Genomic DNA, 27,207 nt, shown 5'->3' on the forward strand with positions numbered 1-27,207 from the left:
GATAGCTATGGACTGACTCAGCATGTGACGGAGCCCACGCACAATAAGGGGAACACTCTGGACTTAATTATCTCAAAGGGTCTGAATATCTCTAAGGTTGTGGTGACTGATGTTGCGCTCTCTGACTATTCCTGTGTGTTCTTTGAGAGCTCTATTTCTGTTCACAAATGTTTTCAAAAAGAGGTAAGCACAAAGCGATGTTTAACTGAAAATACTAGGGAAATGTTTACTCAGAATTGTTCTTCCACACTTGCCCCTGCTAACATTTCAGTAAATGAGCTAGTAGATCATTTTAATTAAAAAATTAAATATGTTATAGATGCCTTTGCTCCAACTAAGGTAAAGGAAGTGTCTGGCAAGAAAATATCTCCATGGAGAAAGGCCATGACCGTGAGAGCAGAGAAAAAATAGTGTCGAAAAGCTGAACGCAGGTGGCGAAAAACAAATCTCCAGGTGCACTTTGAAATCTATAAAGAGAGACTTGGCCTTTATGATTTGGAATTGAAAAACGCACGACAATCGTTCTTCTCTGACACCATTACCAAAAACAAAAACAACGCACGTGCCTTGTTTGCTACCGTCGACAGACTAACTAACCCCCCAGTGTCAGTAGCCTCTGAATTTCTATCCACTTCACTGACAAAATTCAGAAAATCAGACAAGCAGTCAGTGGCTCTGCATCAGGTACAGCAAATGTTTTGTCTCTGTGTCCACCTAATATCAATTCAAACACCATGACACAATTCCATCAGATTAATGATAAAAACCTAGAGGACATTATACAACATCTGAAATCCTCCTCCTGCTGCCTTGATATTATTCCAACAGGGTTTTTCAAAAATGTTTTTCGTTGCATGGCCTCAGATCTACTTCAATAGTAAACAAGTCTCTTCACTCAGGTGTTTTTCCACAGGCCCTGAAAACTACAGTCATTAAACCGCTCTTAAAAAAGCATAATCTAGATGCTTCAGTAATGAACAATTACAGGCCCATATCAAACCTTCCATTTCTAGGTAAAATCATTGAAAAAGTAGTTTTTCAACAGCTGAGTAATTTCTTGCATTTAAATTACTGTTTTGATGTGTTCCAGTCAGGCTTTCGTCCAAACCACAGCACTGAGACTGCTCTTGTGGCAGTGGCATAACTTCAGTGTTAGTATTATTATATCTCAGTGCTGCGTTTGACACTGTTGACCACAACATATTACTCGACCGACTAGAAAACTGGGTGGGACTTTCGGAAACAGTTCTAAATTGGTTTGAATCCTACTTAAAGGACAGTAACAACTTTGTTTCTATAGGTAAATATCTACAAATATACAAATATGACATGTGGGGTTCCTCAAGGCTCCATCTTGGGGCCTCTTCTCTTTAACATCTACATGCTACCACTGGCTCAGATAATGAAAAACAACAAAATAAGTTACCATAGCTATGTGGATGACACACACAATTACATAAACATTTCACCAGGAGACTATTCTCCAGTTAAAACACTGAGTAAGTGCATTGAACAAATCAATGACTGGATGTGTCAAAGACAAAGACAAAACTGAGGTAATGGTTTTTGGAGCCAAGGCAGAACGTGCAAAAGTTAGCGCTGAGCTTCAGTCTGCAATGTTCAAAAGAACAGATAAAGCCAGAAATCTAGGTGTAGTCATGGACTCTGACCTGAGTTTCAACAGTCACATTAAAACAATTACTAAACCAGCCTACTATCACCTAAAGAACATATCTAGGATTAAAAGACTAATGTCACAGCAGGATTTGGAAAAACTTGTCCATGCTTCAGTAGACTGGACTACTGTAATGGTGTCTTTACAGGTCTCACTAAAAAATCTATTAGAAAGCTGCAGCTGATTCAGAACGCCGCTGCTCGAGTCCTCACTGACACTAAGAAAGTGGATCACATCACTCCTGTTCTGGCTTCCTGTGTATCAAAGAATATATTTCAAAAATACTGCTGCTGGTTTATAAAGCTTCGAATGGTTTAGGCCCAAAATACATTTCTGATCTACTGCTAAATTATGAACAATCCAAGCCCAACCATCAAGCCCCCATCCTCTGCTCCACTGCCCCCCCTCTCGTGCCCACCCCCACGCTGCTAACCTGGCCAACCTCATACCTCTCCAGCCTGCCACCACCCCTCCAACACCCCACTTGACCAATGTTTCCCTCCTCAATATCCGGTCACTTAACAATAAAGCCCACATCTTCCACGAAATAATTCTGGACAAATCCATCGACTTCTTTCTGCTCACTGAAACCTGGCAACAACCCAATGACTTCTTCTCCCTCAATCAGTATCTTCCCCCCTGGTTTTAATTACATCATTAAACCCCGCCCCTCACGCCGTGGTGGTGGGCTGGCTGTCATCTACAACCACAACATTCGGACTACAGAACTCACCCTCCCCTCATTACCATCCTTCGAATTCCTCGCCTTCAAAGCCCCTCCCTCACTGACAGTTATCCTCATTTACCGCCCCCCCCAAACCACACCCCTCCTTCCTCTCTGATCTCACTGAACTCCTCACCATTGCTTCATCCCTCTCCCCACGTCTGTTACTCCTCGACGACCTCAACATCCACATGGACTCCCCCATCTGCAAACTCGCTTCTGAATTCTCCTCCCTTCTGGACAATTTCTCATTTACCCAATATGTCACCTTCCCCACCCATGATAAAAGACACATCCTTGACCTTGTCTGCTCCACCAACCTCCCAGTACTCGACCTCCACCCCTGCCCCTTTCCCCTCTCTGACCACAAACTCATACAGTTCACCATCGCCTCCCCCATCTGCCACCCCCCCCCCCCCCCCATCCAGGAACATCACCTTCCGTAATTTATGCTATGTCGATCCCCAGCACCTCTCTGACCTGCTATCCTCTACTCTCCCCCTGGACTCGAACCTCAGCTCATCCGATGACCAACTCAACCACCTTAATTCCACCCTACTCGCCTCCCTCAACAGCCTGGCCCCCCTCAAAAGGAAAAATGTCACTTTTAAAACCTCCTCACCCTGGTTCACCCCTGCACTCCGTAAAGCCCCTGTCACACTGTCCCAAAGTTGACACCCGATGGACACACGAATATGGAATTGTGAATTTCGCACGAAGATGGCCCCGAACCACACACGAAGGCAACATTTACATTACATTTAAGACATACAACTGCAACGAAAGTAACAAAAACAATTATGTTACATTACTATGATACTGTACTGATATCTTCAGACTTTGTTCTTTACTTTATCCGTCTTTATATGTAGAAAATATTACATTTTCTCAGTAATGTTGTTTCCATAGCAACAACAACTTCCTGTCAACTCGCCTTCAAAATAATATATTATATCCTTTTCAGTTTCACAGAACACAAATTGGGTTATTTACATAATATGTTTACATGATTTTGTTGCAATAAAACAACCAGATGGACACACGATAAAGGAAATGTTCAAATTCGGCTCTGATCGTAGCAACATCGGGCCATTCGTGAGGGCATCTTAAGCCATCGTATGACCGCCGGTGGAGTTTCTCAGGCTCCGGCAGCAACTTCGTGAGCGGTGGGAAAATCTTTGGCATGCCAAAAAATTGCCGAAGGACCTTGCGAAGGTTCATTTTCGTGTTGAATTTGTGTGTCAATTTTGCCCTTCGTAAGGCCATCGTGAGGGCATGTTGTTATCATCTGTGGCATCGGGCATTCGCCCCGATCAGAGTGAGGGCGAATGCCCGATGGCACCGATGATAACACGAAGATGACACGATTCGACAAGATGCCCTCACGAGTGCCTTACGAAGTTGCCGCTCACGAAGTTGCTGCCGGAGCCTGAGAAATTCCACCGACGGACATACGATGGCTTAAGATGCCCTCACGAATGGCGCGATGTTGTTACGATCAGAGCCGAATTTGAACATTTCCTTTATCGTGTGTCCATCGGGTGTTAATCTCGGGACAGTGTGACAGGGGCTTAAGTGAAATCATCCCTCATAGTTCACCATGAATCCTACAAACTCCATCTCACTACCTACTAGGGGTGTAACGGTTCACAAACATTTCGGTTCGGTACGTACCTCGGTTTTTAGGTCACGGTTCGGTTCGGTACGTTTTCGGTACAGCAGAAAAAATTATCACAAAACATAACATATATTTTTTAAATTATTATTAAACTGTGAATAATGTATTCACTCAAATAAATACAAAATATAATAAAATAAACATTAAGGTGCAGCATTTCGATGAACTGAAATAATCTGTATTTGAACTTTACTGTACTAGTACTCACAAAACATAAACTATTAGTTTTGGGTTTTTAATTATTATTAAACTATGAATATTCACTCTAATAAATATAAAATATAATAAAATAAACATTAAGGTGCAGCTTTTCGATGAACTGAAATAATCTGTATTTGTACTGTACTAGTACCTAAGCAGCCAGTTTGACATTAGGACTTGCTTGTCATTTCATGTTTTTTTAAAGAAAGATGAACTTGTCCACATTGCTTGCCGAAAGGGCAGATCAGCTGGCACTAACAATGTCTCCTGCCGTGGAGAACACCCTCTCGCTAGGGACAGAGGTAGTAGCAGATACAGCCAGGTAGCGCTTTGCTAACATGGCAACATAAGGATATTTGCCGTTTGTAATAGCTTTGGCTCGGTCTGAACTTTTTGCGAGTGGTGGAGGCTTAAATGCTAGCGGGAGTTTGCACTTCAGCCTTTTTTCTTTTGGTACCGGTGATATTCACGTTTGGGTGATGCCTTTTCAAATGAGTGTGCAAGTTTGATGTATTGCCAGCCGCGTAACCAATTTTAGTTGAACAATGCCGACAAACAGCTTTGGTTCGGTCCACCTGTCTTTGTCCGTCATCCTTGTACGTAACTGCGAAACCAAAATGTTCCCAAACCGGAGACTTCAATGATGCTGGAGGATTTTCGAGCTCAACTTTATCTGCGTTCGCCATTTCGACAGTTCCACAAATTACTGACTACATTTGAACGCATCCCTCTGACCAGCTCGTCCAATGAAATGACTTGCTCGCTCTATGATGCGTTGAACACAATGGGTGCAAATTACTCTGAATGCTGCGACGCAGCACCTGAGATTACTTTCAAGAAGTTGTTCACGTTCTCAATTTTTTTACGTTTAACGTTATATTCGTTCGGTACACTTCGGTACACACGTGTACCGAACCGAAGGGCCCGTACCGAATAATTTCGGTACGGGTACGTGTACCGTTACACCCCTACTACCTACAGAGACCATCTTTACCGACCCCTCCCATAACCCCAGGACCCTCTTCTCCACTGTCAACAAGCTCCTCAAACCCCGTGCTGACACCCTCCCTTCCTCCACTTCCACTTTATGCAGTTCATTCCTCCAGTTTTTCTCTGACAAAATCACTGCCATTAATCTCTCCCTATCCACTGCATCTGACACACATACACGTCCCCTAACATCCACCGCCACAATTTCTCCCCCCCATCTCCCTGGACCTCCCGAGCCCTCCTCCCCACGGCCACCTCTTCCAGTTCACTCTGGTTACCCCCCCTGAAATACTTACTGATCAGCTCCTCCAAACCCACGACCTGCTTGCTTGACCCTCTACCCACCCCTCTACTGAAGTCCTGCCTCCCCGTCCTCTGCCCCTACCTTCTCAACCTTTTCAACTCCTCCCTGTCCCAAGGAACCGTTCCCTCTGCCTTCAAAACTGCTGCTGTCACTCCCATCCTCAAGAAACCCGGTCTGGATCCCTCCTCCCTCAGTAATTACCGTCCCATCTCCAACCTCCCATTTCTCTCAAAAACAATAGAACACATCATGTCCAAACAACTCCACCTCCATCTCCAAACCAACCAGCTTTTTGAACACCTTCAGTCTGGTTTTCGTCCCAACCACAGCACAGAAACGGCACTCATCAAAGTCCTCAATGACCTCCTCACCTCTGCTGACACCGGTTCCCTCAACATCCTCATCCTCCTCGACCTGAGTGCAGCCTTCGATACCGTGAGCCACTCTATCCTGCTTACCCGACTCCAGGACATCGGTATCGAAGGTACTGCACTCAGGTGGCTCCAGTCCTACCTCTCCGACAGATCCCACTTCATCTCCCTCAACAACCACTCCTCTGCCACAGCTTCAGTCACCCAAGGTGTTCCCCAAGGTTCAGTACTCGGCCCCCTCCTCTTCATCATCTACATCCTCCCCCTTGGTCAGATTCTCCGCCAATACAACCTGGACTTTCACTGTTACGCTGACGACACACATATTTACCTCAGCACCAAATCCCCCCACAACCCCACCCTCACCCACATCGAATCCTGTCTGACTGCAATAAAATCCTGGATGCAACACAACTTCCTCAAACTCAACAGCAATACAACTGAACTCCTCCTCATCGGCTCCAAATCCACCCTCAGCAAAACCCCCAACCTGGCAGTCACCATTGATGGCACCCCTGTTTCCCCCTCCACCCAGGCATGCAACCGTGGCATTATATTTGACCCCACCCTCTCCCTCGAGCCCCACATCCGTCAACTTGTAAAAACCTCATTTTTCCACCTCCGCAATATTGCCAAACTCCGTCCCTCTCTCAAACGCCCTGCAATAGTTCTGATCTCTTTTTAAGCCACCAGACTCTATTTACCAAAACGCTCATTTGACTTATAGCAGGACATGTGGATGGTGAATCTTAAATAACCATTTAAAACAGCAAAGTCACACAATAACACCAAACAACTAACCAATCGGTGCAGAGGTAGGCATGTGATCCCTGTGTTCTGCATGTTAAATTGCTGGTTTTGTCAATGGAGTCTGGTGGTGTTGTAGGACGCTTAATAGGCTTTAGCTCCCAATTGCAAAAGGCTGTCTGAGGACAAGGTAAAGTGCTTAAAATATCCAAAATAGAGCTAAAACTATAACAATTATTTTAATTGTGAGGTAAGCCTTTCTTTAAGGTGTACAAAATATGTGTGGCTGTTGCTGTAAGTGCTGTATTGAGCACCTTTGGAATATAACAGCATTTTGAATCCCTAACAAGTTTAATGAACGGCTTTCATTTTAAAAGTTAATGAAATGTATTTTATATTCCTCTGAATGATCAAGTTTGATATTAAGCAGTTGAAGGGTTAGGGTTAGCCCTGATGATAATACACTTGATTAATGTGCTTTTTCCCTGATAATGTCTAGAGATTTCTTAACAATATCTAACATTAAACTCAAGGAAGATTTACAAAAATAAAGTCTTAATGGGCGAAGAATCTGGAAATATATTTTTGTTCATAGCCATTTATCAAATAATTGCTATAACTAGGGATACTGACGTTCCACTGAAAATATGAATTCCACAAATTGAAGTAATGGATGATATATTATAATGCTTTCAGTTCAGCACAGCAGAATGATATTGCATAATGACTGTTTAAGTGATATTCTCAAAGAAATATATATTTCTGGTACCTCAAAATCATCCATTAAGGCGTTAAAGTTATTTTAAAGTAAGTTGGTATTTGGAAAGGGTTGACAGTGATTGTGAGGACGAGACGTTGAGTGGATATTTTGAGAAGTTTCTATGGATTTTTTAATACTTTCTATTGTTGCTAACATGAATTCAGGCTTCTACAGTAACCTCCAAAGGCTGTTTGTCCAATACTCAAAGATGCTGGGTGCAGTATCACTGTAAACAGCAGTTTCCCCTGTATGATGTAAGCTCTAACGTGAAAGCAATACTGCATAATATCGATGTACAGAGCAAGCACAGATCATATGTCACCGACCTTTTCAGACACTCACTTTTCTCACGTCTTATTGCCAGGAAGCGACAGACAAGCTCTGTATAAAGCCATTGGACTGTACCGGGGGGGGGGTCTAATAACAAAAGCAAAAGTTACAATCTTTCGAGGCCGAGATTATAAATCATCTGATTTATGGTGACAACGCCGGGTGGGGAAAGTCCAAACAAGCAACCGCTGAGCCGGGGCTGAGGGAAGCTGTTCACAAGACGCTGTGATGCTCGGGAAGTAGTGAAGTACTAATACTTCCTTCCTGTACTCACGTAGATTTTTCTGATATCAGTAGTTTACTCCACTACTTATTTTTCTGACAACTTTTTACTTTTGATACAACTACCTGTGCTTTCTACTTCTTACATGTTCCAAACAGGCTGGTTGCTTTAGTTTGAATCTGTGTTTGGTGGCGTGATTCAACCTAATGTCATGCAGAAAACACGGTTGGTGTATGTATGACAATGACAGTGACTTTTACTTGAGTAAAGACGTAGAGTTAGTGCATATAATCAAGAGTATCTGTACTTCTATTTGAGTGTACTCTATGTGAAGAAAAGACTTAAACTACAGTATCCCTGCACTGAAGACTGCTGATAATCTGTCTCCCTCCTTGCTGGAACAACATAGCGTTGTCCTCTATCTGCTAACCCAATTATCTCCCTCCGATAGAGATCACTGTCTGCGCAAACTCATTTAGGATGATAATCTACAACGTTCATAAACAACTGCATCCGGAAAAGCGAATTCAAATTAGATGAAGGGTACTTTTACTACGCTGTGGAGAGTTGACAGTAAAGTAGTACCCCCCTGCTGCTTTGGTTCCCTCCATTCGTGCATCCCCCCGACCTTAGTCCAGACACACGTTCACACACAAGGGACAGGATTAGTCGGCTGTTGTTCTGGGGATGACCCTTGACCTACAAATCCTATTGAAAATGATCGTGCTGTCACACTGTCCCAGATACAACACACTCCGTACAGCTCAGTGTGTTTGCGACAGTGTTTACAGAGGAAGTGTGTGTGCATGTGAATCCACAAACTTCCTTTTTTATTTTGTGGTCCATCAAGCATTGGAATATGCTTTTAGCTGAACCTTTTGCACAAAAGTTTTTTCTTGTCAACAATAACTTGAACTTAATTTAATTTAAAGTTAAAATGGCTTGTAATATTAAAGTTGTACTGATAAATCTGCTGTATTTATATTTGAGTTGATGGTTGAGTGTACCTGCAGGGACTGCAGATGGAAATGAGCTAAAAGCCGAATCTCCGAATCATCTCATTTCTTTTTGAGATGAATGTTCTAAGCATGTTCTTTGTTTAACATGACTTAATAACAGTGGTGTAATGTCTTGGCATTTTACATTGACATTGACCCATACCGCACTTACTCTAAGTACCATTTAGCATTACTCTCTTCTCCTACACTACATTTTGGTTGCCAATACTTTACTTTTTACTCTCCTACATTTATTTAACACTTTACTAGTTACTTTACATAATTTTCATAATTATAAACTAATACAAATATATATCAATTAACACATAAACTATGATGTATTATCTTAGGTCAGGATATAACGCAATAGTATATGAAGTAATACAATTAGTTCCACCTTTACAAGCTTTGATAAACACATTCACGCATCAATAATTGAAATCCAGTAATGTAGTATGAAATATTTGAAAAACAAAGGTCAATGCAATGAATATATTTTGCGCCTTTTTTCTCTTTAGGTCAAGAAGCTGCATGTTCATCAGTGTCCTCTGACCTGCAGAGCCCGTACGGATGATCTACAGCAGAGGGGATACGTACATGCTGGAATATACAATAGGCTGGAAGATTTTCATTATTTGTAATCCCCCATGAGAGACTTACGCTCAGGGTTATGTTTAAGCCTTTTTGTGCCCTGTCTTCCTTATATCACTCCACTCTGTCCACTATATATATAAATAAATATATATATATATATATATATGCCATGATGTATCCACAAACACACTCTCACACAAACACACATGCTTGAATACACACACACAGATCCTGGCCAACTGCTGCGGCAGGTGGCCCGCACCGCTAAGCCCTGCTAGCAATTATCCTCGGTGGGATCCTGTCTCCACGACGACAACAGCCGCCATGATGCGTCTGCGATTAAAGTGACTTATTTGTTTTCACTGGTGGGATAACACTGTGCTTTAAACAGACATTAACAACTCCTAAAGTGAAGAAGTTTGCCTTTACTGCTATAGTGCAGGCTGGGCAATATGTCAGTATGTGCACGATGTGGAATAAAATAACTAATTGCGATTGTTTTTGACTAATATTGCAATTGAATATGGTAGACGGTATTGGATGGAATGATCGTGTTTTAATCATAATTCTCATTGTAATTGAAAAGCATACTAACGGGGCCCTAGTATGCTCATTTTCAGGATCATAACAATAATGCATTAAGAAAATAGTGCTCTGCTTCCCCTTCCTTGTCTCTTTCATTGCTTTTATGAGCCCCCCCAAAAAAATATTTTCTGTCAGCTTCTTGCCCTCTCTCCTTTTTATTTCCTCCTCCGCTTATAGAAGTTTCTAAGTTATATTGCCAGCAAGGGGAATAAGGGAAGGGACACACTCAGAGAATACAATTTATTTTGTGTTGGTGAAACATCGAATGAAATGACCCTCCCCATTAAAAGAGCCACAGAGGGGACGAGAGAGGGATATTGCTTTTTCACTTATAACCTTAATCTTTTATTTTGTTGGAGGATTTTCCATCATACAGGAGATTCTTGTTACCCTGAGTGAAGGGGGGATGTCTGTGTGTGTAATCTCAAGTGTACATACATGAGTGTGTATATGCAAGGGAGTAACATTGTGTTCAAAATTGATAGGGACATATAATAATAATAACTTTAATTTATATAGCGCCTTTCATTAACCCAAGGTCGCTTAACAAGAAACATATAAGGACAAGACATAAAGACAGAAAACAGGGGGTAGAAATTGAAGTGTTACATTGCAGGGGGGGGGGGGGGGCGTACAGGCCGTGATTCATACTGGTCCTCTCACGCACATACATTCTCCTTTTAAATACATATATTTTCACTCTTACACACATACTTTCTCCTTTTACATACATACATTTTCACTCTCACACACGTATATATTTACACTCACACATTCTACATTCCGCTCTCATATTATCATATTTCAATGCACATATTCATATATTGTCACTCACATATTTATACATTTTTCACTCACACATGTACATTTTGCTCTCATATTCATATATTTTTTAATGCATATAAGACAATAAGACAATATATGTATGGAAGAGAAGAATGTATGGGGGTACATTCAGTAAGGGGGGGGCGAAACTCGCAGAAGTGATTTGGCTGTAAATATAATAAGCCTGTGTCTAAAATGTACAACATATGTTAGGAGAATTAAACTATACAGCGAGTCTGCACTGCGCTCACCTCGGCCGTCTCTCGAGTTTTTTTTTCAAATTTTAAAAAAATCATTTTTTCCCTCATCAAACTTAGCAGAAGTGGCTTGATTTTGTTCTAAGCAGGGGACACAGAGGATTTCAACAAAAACAACAAACACACTAGAAGTAGGCTACTTCATTGAATTGTGGTAGTAGGTGTAAGACTACTGAGTCCAACAGTATCAATATCATTAAGAACTAATGGTAAAATTGTCTTTTTATCACTCATCAAAGATAGCAGAAAACATGCATTAGGCTATGTAGGCTACTATGGAGGGGACTCTGACAGAGGGCTACTCACAAAGTACATCGTAAAAGTAATTCATTTTATTTTTGGTAGCAGTCAAAGTAGTACAGAGTCCAACAGTGTCAGTTGTATTAAGAATTTGTGGTAACAAATATTTGTAACCATCATCAAATATAGCAGGGAGAAAAAGCTGGTGATTAGAAAAGACAAAGTGGAGAGACGGCTGAGTGACCGCAGTGCAGAACCGCTGTATTGAAATGTGTTTGAAATAACTTCCGCGAGTTTCGCCCCCCCTCGCTCCAATGGCCATTAGACCATTTAGTAAGGTAACAAGCAAAAACGCCTCGCAGACACTCTTCCGTTTACTTTTTTAATAAAGAAAAACAAATGGTCCGTAGAGATACACAGATTAATCTCCCTCCATCGTGTTGATTTGAATCCGAAGTTCTGAACATGAGCCCGCCCCGCTCGACCTTCTGAGCCAATCACAGCGCGATAATGACCTGCCTTCCGTTTCAACGATACTCCTTCCGTTTCCGCTATACTTTCTCTCAGACATACACGCATTCTTCTCTTGCATACATATATTGTCTTTTAGACATGCATATATTATTTATAAATATGAGCATTAAAATATATGAATATATGAACAAAATGTAAAAATGTGTGAGTGAAAAACTTATAAATGTGTGAGTGACAATGTATGAATATGTGCATTGAAATGTGATAATATGAGAGCAGAATGTATGAATGTGTGAGTGTAAATATATACGTGTGTGAGAGTGAAAATGTATGTATGTGAAAGGAGAATGTATGTGAGTGAGAGGACCAGTATGAATTACGACCTGCAGGCCATTCATAGTATACTGTGTGAGTGTGTGTAAGAAGGACAGAGAGCAGGCTGATCCCCACAGTAATACCAGGACGAGTTATATTAATATATTATTTTATGATGCAGGTTACGCTTACAGAAGATAGAGTGCAGTGAAATCATAAAATATCAAGTAGATGAGGTGAATTCAGGTAAAAGCTATTATCCTTTATTGATGTCTGCTATTTAATCTAAACCAATCACAGAGGAGGAGATGCAGATAAAGAGAGGCAGACTGGCTGTAAAATGAATTTACTGCAAGCTTTGAGAGAAATGACGTGGGTTGGCGACAGAAATCTTACAATATCATTGTTGTGTTCCTTGAAGAGTACTCCATTGATTTAGCATTGCACTTCTATTAGATTTGTGAAATCATTATTTCTTAAAAAGGATCAAAATCGAGTAGCAAAGCCAGAGCTAGTTGACTATTTTAAGCGTCACTATCCTTGTCACTACTGGCGCCTACATTACCCACAATGCAACTGAACAATCAACAGTTCAATGCTGAGATGCAGGTGAGTTGCTAATGTAGCCTTAAGCTAATTGCCTCAGAAGTTGCGAAACAGACAATATACGTCTAAAAAGCTCACTTTTTCCTCCATATGCCAAATGTGTACGCCTTGTAGTCTTCAGTCCCAATCATCACACACTTGTGGATATTGCGTAAAGGAAATGTATCAGACTTCCCACAGCTCCTTTTGCAGGAACAATAGGTTTTAATGCAACTACTTCACATATGCATTTGTACTTCTAGGACCTGTAAGCACAGCTTTTTTCATCTTTAATTGAGGAGCTGTTTTTTGGATTGAGAAGGGAAATTCTGCTATTTGTCAAGCTGGATTTGACCATATTTCTTTTTTATTATAACATTTTACTTACAACTTCTACTGTGCCGAGTTTAGGAGACTCAAGAAAGAACGTCAAACAGGGCAGTGAGCGTATTTGTCTCATAGATTTCCAGGGGACTTCTCTCTGTCTGTATTTTTTAAATTCTGTTACACTTTCCCAAACACCTCAGAAAGTACAAATAAAGGACACACAATGTATAACGAGCAGGGACACATTTCTCTTCACGGAAATATCCAATGCACGATGACACGTACGAACACTGTGTCTGCAGCTCCTGTCCTGTTGTTCTCTCCTCTCCGGCTGTTGGTTAAGTTCACCTCAGGCTGTCTTAAGCCTGAGCGGCCAATCCCTCTTAGTATCAACTCAGCCAGGGATACATCTCACTTATAGCTATCCTCCCGTTCTGCCAACACATCTAAACACTCTCTGATCACTTTCAACTGTGTCCTAATGGGGAAGCAAGCCATGCCATTACATCACTGCACCCTCCCCCACCTCCCTCCCTCCCTCCGTACAGCCACTCTCTCAGTTCCCTGCTTTAATTATGCCCTGCACTGTCCACCCTGCTGAGCCCCAAATCCCCTTCTGAGGGTGTTTTATCCGGAAACTGGCCACCTGCGCTAGCTTTAACCCCAGGGAGGTGCATCAAGGAAGGGATGCTGGGAGTGTGTGGCCCCTTTTTGCCCGGCCTTGATGACCCACTGCTGGGGAGGGCAGGCAGGCCGACGCTGGGCAGGGAGGATGAAAAGTGGCCATAGGCCCAGTCTGGGAAGCAGTGACCTACCAGCTGCCATCTTCCTCCCTTCCTGCTCGCTCCTCTTCCGCTGCTGCGCGGCTCCTCTCCCTTCATGTCTATTTTTAGAGCAGGCTGATTTCTACCTTCTAAAATAGGCATGTGTGTTGTGGAACAGGAAGGTGTGTGTGGGTTTTTTGTGTGTGTCTGTGTTAGATATGCAATTGTCGCTGTTGGCCAACTCGTGCAAAATGTTTCAAACACACACACACCCCTGCTGGTGCGCTCTATAACGTCAAAGTACTGTACATTCCCATACACATGCGACGCCGCGTCACATTTGCATTCGGCTGCTCTCTGTACTCGGGCCCCGGGGGAGACGGTTGATTGAAGGTTTCGTTTCAAAACCAAAAAGCGAAAATAACAAACAGCACGACGAGACCTTTTTGAATTCAGCATTTTCTATATATCGACACACTGTTTGTACTTTTGTGGGAACTGTGGTGTGATGTTCATCTTTCTGCTGAGCTAAGCTTGGATCTTCCTCATCATCAGCTATCCCCCTCTGCACGCACCGCCTCACCCCCCTCACACCTCCTTACTCCATCATCCTCAACTGCAAGCCGAGACTAGTACCATACTGAGAAACTACACTACACTGAAGCCCCTAACTCGACGCTAGTTACAGTAGCATCTTTGTCAGAGAGCCGGGAGCCGTCATGTTGAAAGAAGCCAACATGCTGGCCCTTTTGGCTGAGGAGGAAGGAAGCTGCATTCCCACGGAACAAGAGAGAAGATAGAGGGGGGGAAAAGCATCCCTGTGGAGATGGAGGGACCAACAACGACTGTACACCTGCAAGCAGGAACGCTACAGTACGCCTCAACATCAAAACCAGCAAAGAGTGAATACTTTTTTGAAAACTCACTGGAAGAAAGGATGGGGGGAATATTTTGTATCTTCTGCAGTATGTCTCAAGTCTTATTAAGGATGAGCAGCTCTGCGCATCGGGTGATGCAGTTTCTCTTTCTTTCTATTTTTTATTCCAGTCCCCCGACTTTCCCTTGACTTGTGGGATGGCTGAATGAGTGAATGTAAATGTACACCAATTAGAAAAGAAACAGGCTTTCCTGTAAAGCTGCCAAATCCGGGGGCAAGAAAAAGAGGAGATGAAATGCTGCTTGCCTGAAAATAAATGATCTGTGTACCAATAACTCTCCACTAATACTCCGTCTGCGGGTCCAGAGAAAGGCGGAGGAGATGTAGTTCATTCCCTGCTGAAGTGTCCCTACCTTATACTTCTACTGCAAATGTTCTACTTTGAACCCATTTACATTTATTTGACATAATTAGTTACTTTGGACTTTCATATTTTTCATAAAACCCAGATAATGAAATACCATTTACTGTAATGGATAAAGACCTGGCATTATAACAAGTAATTAAAGTGAGCTACACATTTAACAGCTGCAAAATCCAAATGATGAAAACATGAATAGACGACTAATTATATCAAGTGATATCAAATATATGTCTTCTTTTTAAATATGACCATTCTACATTTCAAGTACTTTTAGATGTTGGTACTTCAAGTATATAATGTATGAGCATGCTTATCCTTTTTTACTTTAGTGAAAACATCGATATAGTACTTCTACTTCTAACAGAGTATTTCTACACAGGTTTCAACTTTTACTTAAGTAAAACATCAAGAGTATACTTCTTCCACATCTGGCGATTATTAACCTAAAATAAGATGTGTATGTAGATATATGCTAACATCTGGATTATAGCCTGAAAAGCAGTGTTTTGCTCAATAGCAGAATAATAGTGAAATAGTGATCTGACAGTATTAAACACATCTCTCTCAGTATGTAGGAATTTGAGTTTGACACCCTTCTTCAGTAAACTTCCATCTTGCAGCTTCTTTACTCCCTAAATCCCCTGCTGGCGCACGAGGGGGCCTGCTGCAATCCCCAGAGCCACGGATGACCTGAGAAGAACTAGAATATTCCACTGTATAGACCCTGTCCAATTTAAAAGTGCTGACTAAGACCAGCGTCTTTCCTGTCCCACCTCCCTCCCACCAGCCCACTCGGGATCCTTGGTATGGACCTGGCCAACCCTTGTAAGGAAGCCCATTAAGGAAGCCATCAATATTTCATCATTGCTCACTCAGAAACATAGTTATAGAAGTTTCCAGGCCGGGGCCATTAGGGGGCAGACGTCAATACGTTATGGCAGCGAGCATCTCTCTTCTCCCCACCTTTACTCCCTCCTTGTCCGTCTCCCGTCTCAAGACAAAGTCACCGGAGAGCTCTCTCAAGACGTCAGTGGTTTCCGCTAGCTCTACATTAAACACATCATTAACCATTAGGTATCCACGAGCACAATATCCCTCCCTGCTGCTGCCAAACGACAAACACCCGTCTCAGGGAGAGGAGGGGGGTGTAAAGCTGACTTAAGGTAACAAACCCCAGTCACACAGAATACAAACAGCTCATTAGCAGCATGACACGGTGTGTAGAATGTGAGGCTTTAAACACTCTGCACAAACACTTGTGAGATCTTGAGTCATGGCTGTTGGTCTGACGCCTCACACACTGTCCGCCTGAGGGAGTGGACAGTCGGCCATTATCATGAGGAAAGACTTGCTGTCTCTCACACACACACACACACACACACACACACACACACACACACACACACACACACACACACACACACACACACACACACACACACACACACACACACACACACACACACACACACACACACACACACACACACACACACACACACACACACACACACACACACACACACACACACACACACACAGACATTGTGAATCAAACCTCAGATATAAAACTTTTCCTCTGCAGTCTTCTTAGAGTTATAATGATTTTATAACCCTTGTTACACTTACTTTATCCGGGATGGGAACTACCCCCCAGGCTAAAGTGTGTTAAATATTTCTGTAGCAGACATTTTAACGAGTTTTCCTCCAGCTCACCCTTCACTGTCCTTGGAACTAAAAAGGTCCCGCTATATATGCATTTTACCAGAGGAAATGGTGGGTCCTCTAGAAGCCCAAACAAACCGGATCCCAGGTCCATGCTAATGTAAACAACACCTCAGCACCTCCTGCCGAGTCATTGCACTTATGTCATCCCTTTTAACTCCCTATAGCTTTCATAGTGTGAATCCTGCTCTGACTTTTATTAGACCCTTTGTTCTGTCGTTACTGCCTGCGACCTTGTAAAATTATATTTATTTCACTTTAAAACCCTTATGTTTCCAATGCACACCAGCCATTGTTTTCTGAAAGTAGAGCACTTCAAATATACATCTCTTTACATTTTTGTCATTTATAAAGTTGTTTTTGCTTTTACTCTCAGATTGTAATTGAAGACCAATCAGTGTTTGTCTGAAAGTGTTAAGCCCCTTTTCACACTTTCAAATATGTATTTATATCAATTTTAGTCATTATTAAAGTTGATACTTATTGACTTTTTACTCTTAGATCTTTAATAAAGACCAACCAATTCAATTCAAATTCAATTCAATTCAAAGATTGTAATGTCACGCACACAATGCATATGACGATAAAACATTGCTCCACAATGTCTGTCTGAAATGTGGAGCAGCTCTTTACACTTTCAGATATGTATTTCTCGACACTACCGTTATCAAAAAGTTGTTAAATGCAGTAAAAGTCCAGATGTTGAACTCACCAGAGTGCAGAACCTCTCGGGTGGGTTTCCACAAGTTATTCCAGGCGGATCCACTTTGATCCGCATGTGGTCTTTCATGGAGGCGGTTTTCGGCTGGCACGCGTACTGCTCCCACACCGGGCCCTCATCCGTGCTCACCAGGGACTTGCACAGTTCGTAATGGCCCAGCGTAGAGGCTAAGCAGTGCAGCAGCAGCAGAAACACGGCCTGGAGGAGCATGGCAGGTCAGGGGGGGTGGTGATTGGAGCCGGGTCCGGCGCAGGGTGAGGGGGCCACGGAGCTCAGAGAAGGGGTGACGCGCATGGAGCGGAGATCATAAGGAAATAATGGACATCCCCGCCGCCATGCTGCTGTACTGAGAGTGAAACGCTGGATGTAAATGCACACAACTCTCCTCCAGGGTTTTAGATTCCCCTAAATGTCAGGAGGACACTGGATCTGTGACTGTAACTTAGTGTCTCTTCTCAAATATTGACGGTCCCAAACTGCCGAGGGAGGGACGCTTCCTTGTTTCTGATGGGTGGAGAGGCGGATAATGTTACAGAGCTTAATCTCGACATACACTTTAACCATAGTGTTGCAGGGGAGTTGGGTGGGAGTTGTTAACGCGGGTCCATGCCCTCAGAGAGCGGAGTCCCGCGGGGAAAGAGTGGCGCTGCTCCGGGTGGATGATGCTGCGTCTTCAGGTATATCCATTGGAGGTTTTCCAACGGCCGTGCTCCTCTGATTATCCTGGGGCAAAATGAGGACAAATGTGATAAGAAGTTAGTCTGAGGGGTGTAGCTTCATCAATTCAGCACTTCCAGAGTCCTGCTGTAAATGCAAGGATACATTTTTCAAAGCTCAGTTGGAGATGAAATGTATCATGCATGGCTTTTTCTCTTTTGCATGAATAAAGGTTTAATGACATGTATTTGAAATATATATGCGGATGGGTGGGATGCGATCTAATTTAGTAGCATAATTAATTCCTTGAGTATAATCTAGAAATGTGTAGTAGGCTATTTAGTTTGACAGTGAAAGAAAAACAGATTATAAAAGGAGAACTTTTAAGTGAATGTGTGGTAGGCCTAAATTGGGCACGTTTGGTTTAACCTGCCTCCTGACTGCGGTGCATTGGCATATTAAAAATAAAGATTTGCACATATAAAAGGCTCCGTATCCTGAGGATAACCTTGTGCGTAAAAACACGTGCTGCTGCCGGGTGCCGCCATGCGCGTGCCACAGTTGTAATTGTTCACACCTCCACAATGCTGGAGATGGACTGTCAACTGTTTGTTTTTAAAGCAATATCAACCTGAAAGAGATGCTTTCAAGGCAATGTACTTAAAATGTGTGAACATTTGCAAAAAGGAGGGACAATTAACAACTTTTTTTTCTTGGATCAGGTGCTATTTTCATGGGAACATTTATTTTAGATCCTAATCAGTATTCTGTGTCACTTAAATCTACAGCTGTTAAAGTAATAATTAACTGTCAGATAAATAAACTGCACCAGAAGTAAATATTGCCGAATTTGGCCACTTTATCTTATTCAATACATATGGTTGACATATTTTGCAGCGTGCCCTCGTTGATAATAGATAATCTAACGGTCACTATCCCAACAACGCTGTGCATCCTCACTTAGTTCAGTTGTCAAGTGAAGTCGCCAAAGCTATTTCCCGGCACTGTCAGTGTTGTAGGGGTGTGTCAGATCCTCCAGGAGTGCAGCATCCCCTCACACTACGCATCTATTGTATACCCCACATTAAAGCGTGTAATCCGTGGGAGGGAAAGAGTGTACATTGCGATTAAAGTCCCCTCACCACTCCGGTTATCCTGGAGTGGCCCGGATATAACTCAGAACAGCTCCTCGGTGCACACTTCAAAGAGCTTGATCAAAATGCATCGACGTTTTTTTATTATCATAACAGATAAAGCACTTACTTCTCAAATGCATCCGCGAAACAGGTCAGCACTTTGTACGTGCACGTCCCCCTTCTTTGGGTACAAACAAGAGATGCCCCGATGGTCCAGTGTTCGGTCCCCGCCGCGGTGCTCACTGTGCTCCGGGTTTCCTCCTGCCCCGGCTCGCTGTTTGTTTGCCGGATACTTTTTATCGCACCGTGGAAGGCTGCGCCCGGTAGATCGGTGTCCTAGATCTAGGAACGTCTGCGAAAAGGAGAACTGAAATCCAGCGTGAAGGAGTACCAAAAGTATAGAATATTGACTTTGAGGAAAGGCTTGTGCCCGCCCTTCTTCCCCCCTCTCCTCCTCCTCTTCCCACTTTACAAGCTCGGGTTTACCCGGAATGCTCAAGGGCAGAAAGAGAGGAGAAAAAAAGGCTTTATGGAAAATATCACCCTCCTCCTCCTCCTCCTCCTCCTCCTCCTCCTCCTCTCTCTCCCCTCCCTTTTCCTCTCTATCTCTCTATCTCTCTCACTCTCTGTTAATGCCCAGGCTAAATCCTTTTACCATCACTTTCAATCACTATCTGACTGCTCCATCGAAATCAGTCGCATTGACCCGAAGACACATTTTGAGTTGTATACACGGTTGGAAAGAGGAGATTCCTAGCTTTCTAATGATATCAGGATTGTTTTTGTACTCCAAATATTAAGCAAAATATGTCACATTATATAATGACTGTCACAGAGTCCTCATTTTGAGAAAAAGGCCTTTAAAGTTTCCTCTTCTCTGGAATCCATCGATCTGATTGATTATTAGTGGAGCAAATGATCAAAATACTACGGAGGGAAGATATTTTCGTTTGGAGGGGAAGCTCGCGAGTGTGTGTGTGTATACGCGTGTGCGTGTGTGTGTTTGTGTATTTTTGCGTTTGTGTGTATTGTGTTTGTTTCCGGGGGAAAACCCTCACAAGAAACACCGGCTGTTGTTGTGCCTGCTGTGGCGTTAAATGACTCCGTTCCCCGCTTGTAATTATGCCGTTACAAGCTTCAAAGTTATATTTATCATCTGAATTTGCCGAAACAAGTTTAATATTCTGAAAGCCAAGACTCTGTTTAATTTAAATCAGATGAAAACAAACTGTAAAGGATCCTGCCGTGTTATCTATGATTACTTTACTCTTACTTAATGTCAGCCGGAGGGAGGGGGGCGGCGCTGCTGGAAGAGCAGAGTGCGAGTGAGAGGTGCCTGTCTTCGTCCCTTCACAAGCTTCAAAAATGTACTTATCGTGTGATTTTGGAAATAAAAGTTTCATATTCTGAAAGCCAAGACTTAGTTTGTTTAAAATCAAACAAAACACCCGAACCCTGAAAAAATAGTTTTTTACGTAAATCCACGTTTATTCTGAAATGAGCCGTTGCGACTTCCGACTGATTTCGATAGAGCGGGTCACTGCTCCAGTCCTGCTGCCTGAACCGGGCGGTGCAAATTCCCCTCTCCGCTCCAAACTGTTCCCCAGGTCCGGTGTACATTATTTTTGCTTAAAGCACCAGCGGTTAATGTAGGCCTACTCCAGGTATGTACACAAAAAGTACTGTGTACACACTGTTTTCTTGGAGGGTGAACTCACAGATGTCCCTGCCCTGGCACTCCTTGCGGGACTTGTCCTCAGTGACCTTATCTTTTGTATTATTTGTCTCATGTAATACTGCCACTAAAACTCCAACATAACATCTTAAAGATATTAAAATGTGATTTGGTTTCTTCCTCCTGCAGCACATGTAATATTAATTATTTATATAGGGTTATTATAGCCTACAGTTAAGACCAGGTAAAGACCAGGTTAAGGTGTAGTGCAGAAAATGGTCTTTAGCGCTCAAACAGAGGACGCCTCGTACAATAACACACATTAATCTCCCCCCCCCCCCACACACACACACAAACACAGAGCTGACACTGACCAGATCAGTTCCAGTTGTTTGTCGTTGATCTCCATGTTAATTCAGTGATTTCTAACCCAGCAGTGCAGCTAAGATGGTTATGTGTGTCTTGATGTTCCTTTAAAGGCAAACTTCGCTGATTTTACGCATGTAGTTCAGTAGACTGGTGAAAAGGGTTACTTCTCAAACTGTAAAATATTAAGGGAACTTTGAAAAAGTTAGAAAAATATATAATAAATATAAAGTGTTATATCAGTCTTGGACCTAGTTATATAAGTAACCTGTTATTTAATTACAGTTTCCAGAGTAAAGAGGTCCATCGTCTCTTTGCTAATTATTACCAAATGTATTCACGTTAAGTGAACTGACGCCAAGGTCAGAGGAAGGGCAAAGAGGCCCTGCTCAGCTGTAAATGCAGTTCTATTTTGTCCCTACTGACCGCCAGAGGCGGTGCTTTAGCACTGGATATGTCCATCGTGCGCATGCGCAGCTCGAGTACTAATAACAACAAAGTCACCTGTGACCCACGTGACACCGGCTATATCAGCCGGTGTCGTCAGAGGATCTGTTCCTTTCATCTTCTCGCTGCGCGAGGGTACCGTGGCTACATTCTTGTAGCCTACAGCGTTCATGTTTGAACGTTTGATCTGAGGGATTTCTCTGCATGCAGCTGGCCGCGTGCAGCTTCGTGATTCAGTCGGAGCCGTGGGTCGTTGACTCGTCTTCCAGGAGCTGTGGCCGGCTGTGCAGAGCCTCGACGGACAGGTTTGTGTCAACTTTGTTGGTGATGGCTGTGTCCCCGCACCCTCTCCTAGCTAAGTTGTCCTGATTGCTTTCTTGTTTATCGTTTGGCTTAGACTTTCTGGTGACGACAGTGTTCCCGCTTCCTCTCCCATAAAGTTGCCCTTATTGTGCTATTTTGAGCGTTCTGCTTGTGGCGTTGTGCCCGAGCTATCATTAGCATTTTGAGTTTAGCTGCGTTTCTCGTTTTATTTAGTTAGCAGTAGCGTGGCTCAGTCTAACTATATCGTAGTTATTTACTGCTCCTAGTACTAGACTCCTAGCACTAGGATGGGTTAGATGCAGACAACAATCTTCACTGTGTGTGCTGTGTGCTCTGCATGTGTGGCCATTAAAGAGGGTTTCATCCCTCCCAATATTATGTTATTGCTATGTGCAGCCGTTTGGCTGATTATCTTGTCTTAACATTTATGTTAATTGACTTGGACTTGCTTGATTGTTAGCAGCAGCCGCTTGGCTAACACCTTGTACTGTTAAGCTTAATTATTTAACTCAGCTTGTGAAGGCAGCGCGCTAGCTCCCGCTCCCGGTAACATATACCTCATTCAGACCAACGCAACTCCAGTTCAATCTCCGTGCTAGAGCTTTTCAGGTTCAAAACCAGTTCTTCGGTTTAGCTCTGGCTCTTTTCACACCGCCCAGAGTCCGACTGGTAATGCTTCATTGTGTCATCGTTTGCGTCATGACGTAACCGTTTGCGTGCCTGCTTCATAAAGCCAAACCGCACGGATGAAATCAGTTGCATTCATTTCTTATGGCTCTATCTCATGGATGTATAATAAGAACTGGATACAGCGTGGGAGGCGGGGCCTCATTAATTCCTATGAGAGTTGCTCATTAGCGCATGATGACAAAATGGCCCAACTTTTGACAGAGCAAAACGTCACAGATTACCCGGCATGCCTGAGAAGTACCCGTATGTGCACTCATAGAGCATGCGCAACTTTAACCACGCCGCCCAAAAGGCTCGTTCACATTAAGCACGTGAATTTGCGTACACGTAACAGCACCGCGCATTCATGACAGCATGGTACTGGATTTATATTAACGAGGCGACAGTTAGCAGCTAGCGGCAAGCTAGTAAATTATGCTAAGTTAACATCAATCGTTATGTACTTTTATATTATACGCTGACATCAGGATCTATTGATATCCAAGCAACAGAGCTTCATTTAGCATGATACTTGTGTGGGTTGTACATGAAACCACTAGGTAATATATAAAAATGTATATGTTGAAGCCTGTTATGATCAATTGTGAGCTGATGATGGATTACTGTGGTGGAGTTAAAATAACAATAGCTTTTCTTTTTGAAATGTGATGGAGTAAAAGGATAGTAACTGTGATTATTCATGTTAAGTATCCCACAAGTAACTAAAACAATTGCAAGTGCAATAAGAAGCTACAGGAACGTTAATCTACGTCGGTAATATTAACTTTATTTAATACAACATTTACGGTACAAGATTTACATCATACAGCCCATGTAATATAATATTTTATAAATGATGAATTACAGCAAACATGTGCAATATATCCATTATTACAGCTCCGTGGGCTGGCAGTAAGGCGATATGGTCCGTTGTTATTGTGCATCCATGAGTAAAGAGAAACTCATGTAGTACTGAACACGTAACATGAACGTGCAGGGGGGCGCGGTCCCGTGGGTTAGATGCGCGTTCATAATGCCGAGGGAAATAACTCTCAGAATAACATTATTAGCACATTTTTACAACTTGAGGAACGAATGTTTTTAATAAGGGCTATACAAACGTTCATACTGGGTATTTGATTTAGTTTAAAAAAAATTATCCAACGAGTTACAGACCACTCTTTCCCCATGTAAGTCAATGGGAAAAAGTGTTTCCGGGGCCAGCAACCTAAAGGAAGTGTAGTACCGCCGTTTGACCAGCACGAATATTCTCATCAGACTCCGGCGCACTTCCTGGGGGCTTGGAACTGGATACAGCGTGGGAGGCGGGGCCTCATTCATTCCTATGAGAGTTGCTCATTGGCGCATGATGATAAAATGGCCCAACTTTGAGAGAGTGAAACGTCACAGATTACCCGGCATGCCTGAGAAGTACCCGTATGTGCACTCAATAGGCGCATTCACACTGCAGTACTTTTCCCACAAAGGTTCATGCGAACTTAGTTCACGCGAACTCTTTAGTTCGCATGAACTAAGTACAGATCGCGTTCACACCGGAAAAAGTCCCTGGGGGTGGATTAGGCAAATGAAGCCGCTGACGTAACTTCTTCTTCTTCTTCTGCTTTGGGCTTACTGGCAGGCCGCAAACCACTTCACGGCATATACTGCCGCCCAAAGTCCCCGGCCGGAAGTCCCCAGAATTGGGGACTGGCTTCAGTAGAAGCTGCTGGGAGTCCCAGCAGCTTCTACTGAAGCCTTCCGAGTAAATCGCCAGAACGCCGACACCTCCTCATCTCCACCACTCCCATGTTTTATTTTGTGTTGCCATAAATTAGTCTCTCTGCGTTTCTGCGCTGGGCTAATGCTAATAATGCTAATGCAAGGATAATAAAATGGCGGCTTCACAAAACTTTTCGGGAGTTTTACGGGGCGTGGTTTGCAATCTGAATCCAAAAGGCTCGTTCACATTAAGCACGTGAATTTGCGTACACGTAACAGCACCGCGCATTCATGACAGCATGGTACTGGATTTATATTAACGAGGCGACAGTTAGCAGCTAGCGGCAAGCTAGTAAATTATGCTAAGTTAACATCAATCGTTATGTACTTTTATATTACGCTGACATCAGGATCTATTGATATCCAAGCAACAGAGCTTCATTTAGCATGATACTTGTGTGGGTTGTACATGAAACCACTAGGTAATATATAAAAATGTATATGTTGAAGCCTGTTATGATCAATTGTGAGCTGATGATGGATTACTGTGGTGGAGTTAAAATAACAATAGCCTATTTCTTTTTGAAATGTGATGGAGTAAAAGGATAGTAACTGTGATTAATCATGTTAAGTATCCCACAAGTAACTAAAACAATTGCAAGTGCAATAAGAAGCTACAGGAACGTTAATCTACGTCGGTAATATTAACTTTATTTAATACAACATTTACGGTACAAGATTTACATCATACAGCCCATGTAATATAATATTTTACAAATGATGAATTACAGCAAACATGTGCAATATATCCATTATTACAGCTCCGTGGGCTGGCAGTAAGGCGATATGGTCCGTTGTTATTGTGCATCCATGAGTAAAGAGAAACTCATGTAGTACTGAACACGTAACATGAACGTGCAGGGGGGCGCGGTCCCGTGGGTTAGATGCGCGTTCATAATGCCGAGGGAAATAACTCTCAGAATAACATTATTAGCAAATTTTTACAACTTGAGGAACGAATGTTTTTAATAAGGGCTATACAAACGTTCATACTGGGTATTTGATTTAGTTTTAAAAAAATTATCCAACGAGTTACAGACCACTCTTTCCCCATGTAAGTCAATGGGAAAAAGTGTTTCCGGGCCCAGCAACCTAAAGGAAGTGTAGTACCGCCGTTTGACCAGCACGAATATTCTCATCAGACTCCGGCGCACTTCCTGGGGGCTTGGAACTGGATACAGCGTGGGAGGCGGGGCCTCATTCATTCCTATGAGAGTTGCTCATTGGCGCATGATGATAAAATGGCCCAACTTTGAGAGAGTGAAACGTCACAGATTACCCGGCATGCCTGAGAAGTACCCGTATGTGCACTCAATAGGCGCATTCACACTGCAGTACTTTTCCCACAAAGGTTCATGCGAACTTAGTTCACGCGAACTCTTTAGTTCGCATGAACTAAGTACATATCGCGTTCACACCGGAAAAAGTCCCTGGGGGTGGATTAGGCAAATGAAGCCGCTGACGTAACTTCTTCTTCTTCTGCTTTGGGCTTACTGGCAGACCGCAAACCACTTCACGGCGTATACTGCGGCCCAAAGTCCCCGGCCGGAAGTCCCCAGAATTGGGGACTGGCTTCAGTAGAAGCTGCTGGGAGTCCCAGCAGCTTCTACTGAAGCCTTCCGAGTAAGTCGCCAGAACGCCAACACCTCCTCATCTCCACCACTCCCATGTTTTATTTTGTGTTGCCATAAGTTAGTCTCTCTGCGTTTCTGCGCTCGGCTAATGCTAATAATGCTAATGCGAGGATAATAAAATGGCGGCTTCACAAAACTTTTCGGGAGTTTTACGGGGCGTGGTTTGCAATCTGAATCCAAAATGCTCGTTCACATCAAGCACGTCAATTTGCGTACACGTAACAGCACCGCGCGGTCAGGACAGCATGGTACTGGATTTATATTAACGAGGCGGCAGTTAGCAGCTAGCGGCTAGCTAGTAAATTATGCTAAATTACACATCAATCGTTATGTACTTTTATATTACGCTGACATCAGGATCTAGTGATATCCAAGCAACAGAGCTTCATTTAGCATGATACTTGTGTGGGTTGTACATGAAACCACTTGGTAATATATAAAAATGTATATGTTGAAGCCTGTTATGATCAATTGTGAGTTAAAACTTTATCTAAAAAGTAAAGCTGATGATGGATTACTGTGGTGGAGTTAAAATAACAATAGCCTATTTCTTTTTGAAATGTGATGGAGTAAAAGGATAGTAACTGTGATTATTCATGTTAAGTAGCCCACAAGTAACTAAAACAATTGCAAGTGCAATAAGAAGCTACAGGAACGTTAATCTACGTCGGTAATAATAACTTTATTTAATACAACATTTACGGTACAAGATTTACATCATACAGCCCATGTAGTATAATATTTTACAAATGATGAATTACAGCAAACATGTGCAATATATCCATTATTACAGCTCCGTGGGCTGG

General features: G+C 42.7%; 1 protein-coding gene across 1 annotated transcript in view; it reads right to left on the bottom strand.

Moving 5' to 3' along the window:
• Positions 1-20,001, bottom strand: part of ntng2b (netrin g2b) — an 80,409-nt gene extending 60,408 nt beyond the window's left edge. Inside the window, exons 1-2 of the mRNA XM_034095956.2 lie at positions 19,635-20,001; positions 17,706-18,437 (exon numbers count right to left, since the gene is read on the bottom strand). Coding sequence (XP_033951847.1) covers positions 17,706-17,924 — 219 coding nt within the window. The 5' untranslated portion in view covers positions 17,925-18,437; positions 19,635-20,001. The remainder of the gene's footprint in view (positions 1-17,705; positions 18,438-19,634) is intronic.
• Between the last annotated feature and the right edge of the window lie 7,206 nt (positions 20,002-27,207).

This window comes from Pseudochaenichthys georgianus, chromosome 12 (genome assembly GCF_902827115.2).
Source record: "Pseudochaenichthys georgianus chromosome 12, fPseGeo1.2, whole genome shotgun sequence".
NCBI classification, from domain to species: domain Eukaryota; kingdom Metazoa; phylum Chordata; class Actinopteri; order Perciformes; family Channichthyidae; genus Pseudochaenichthys; species Pseudochaenichthys georgianus.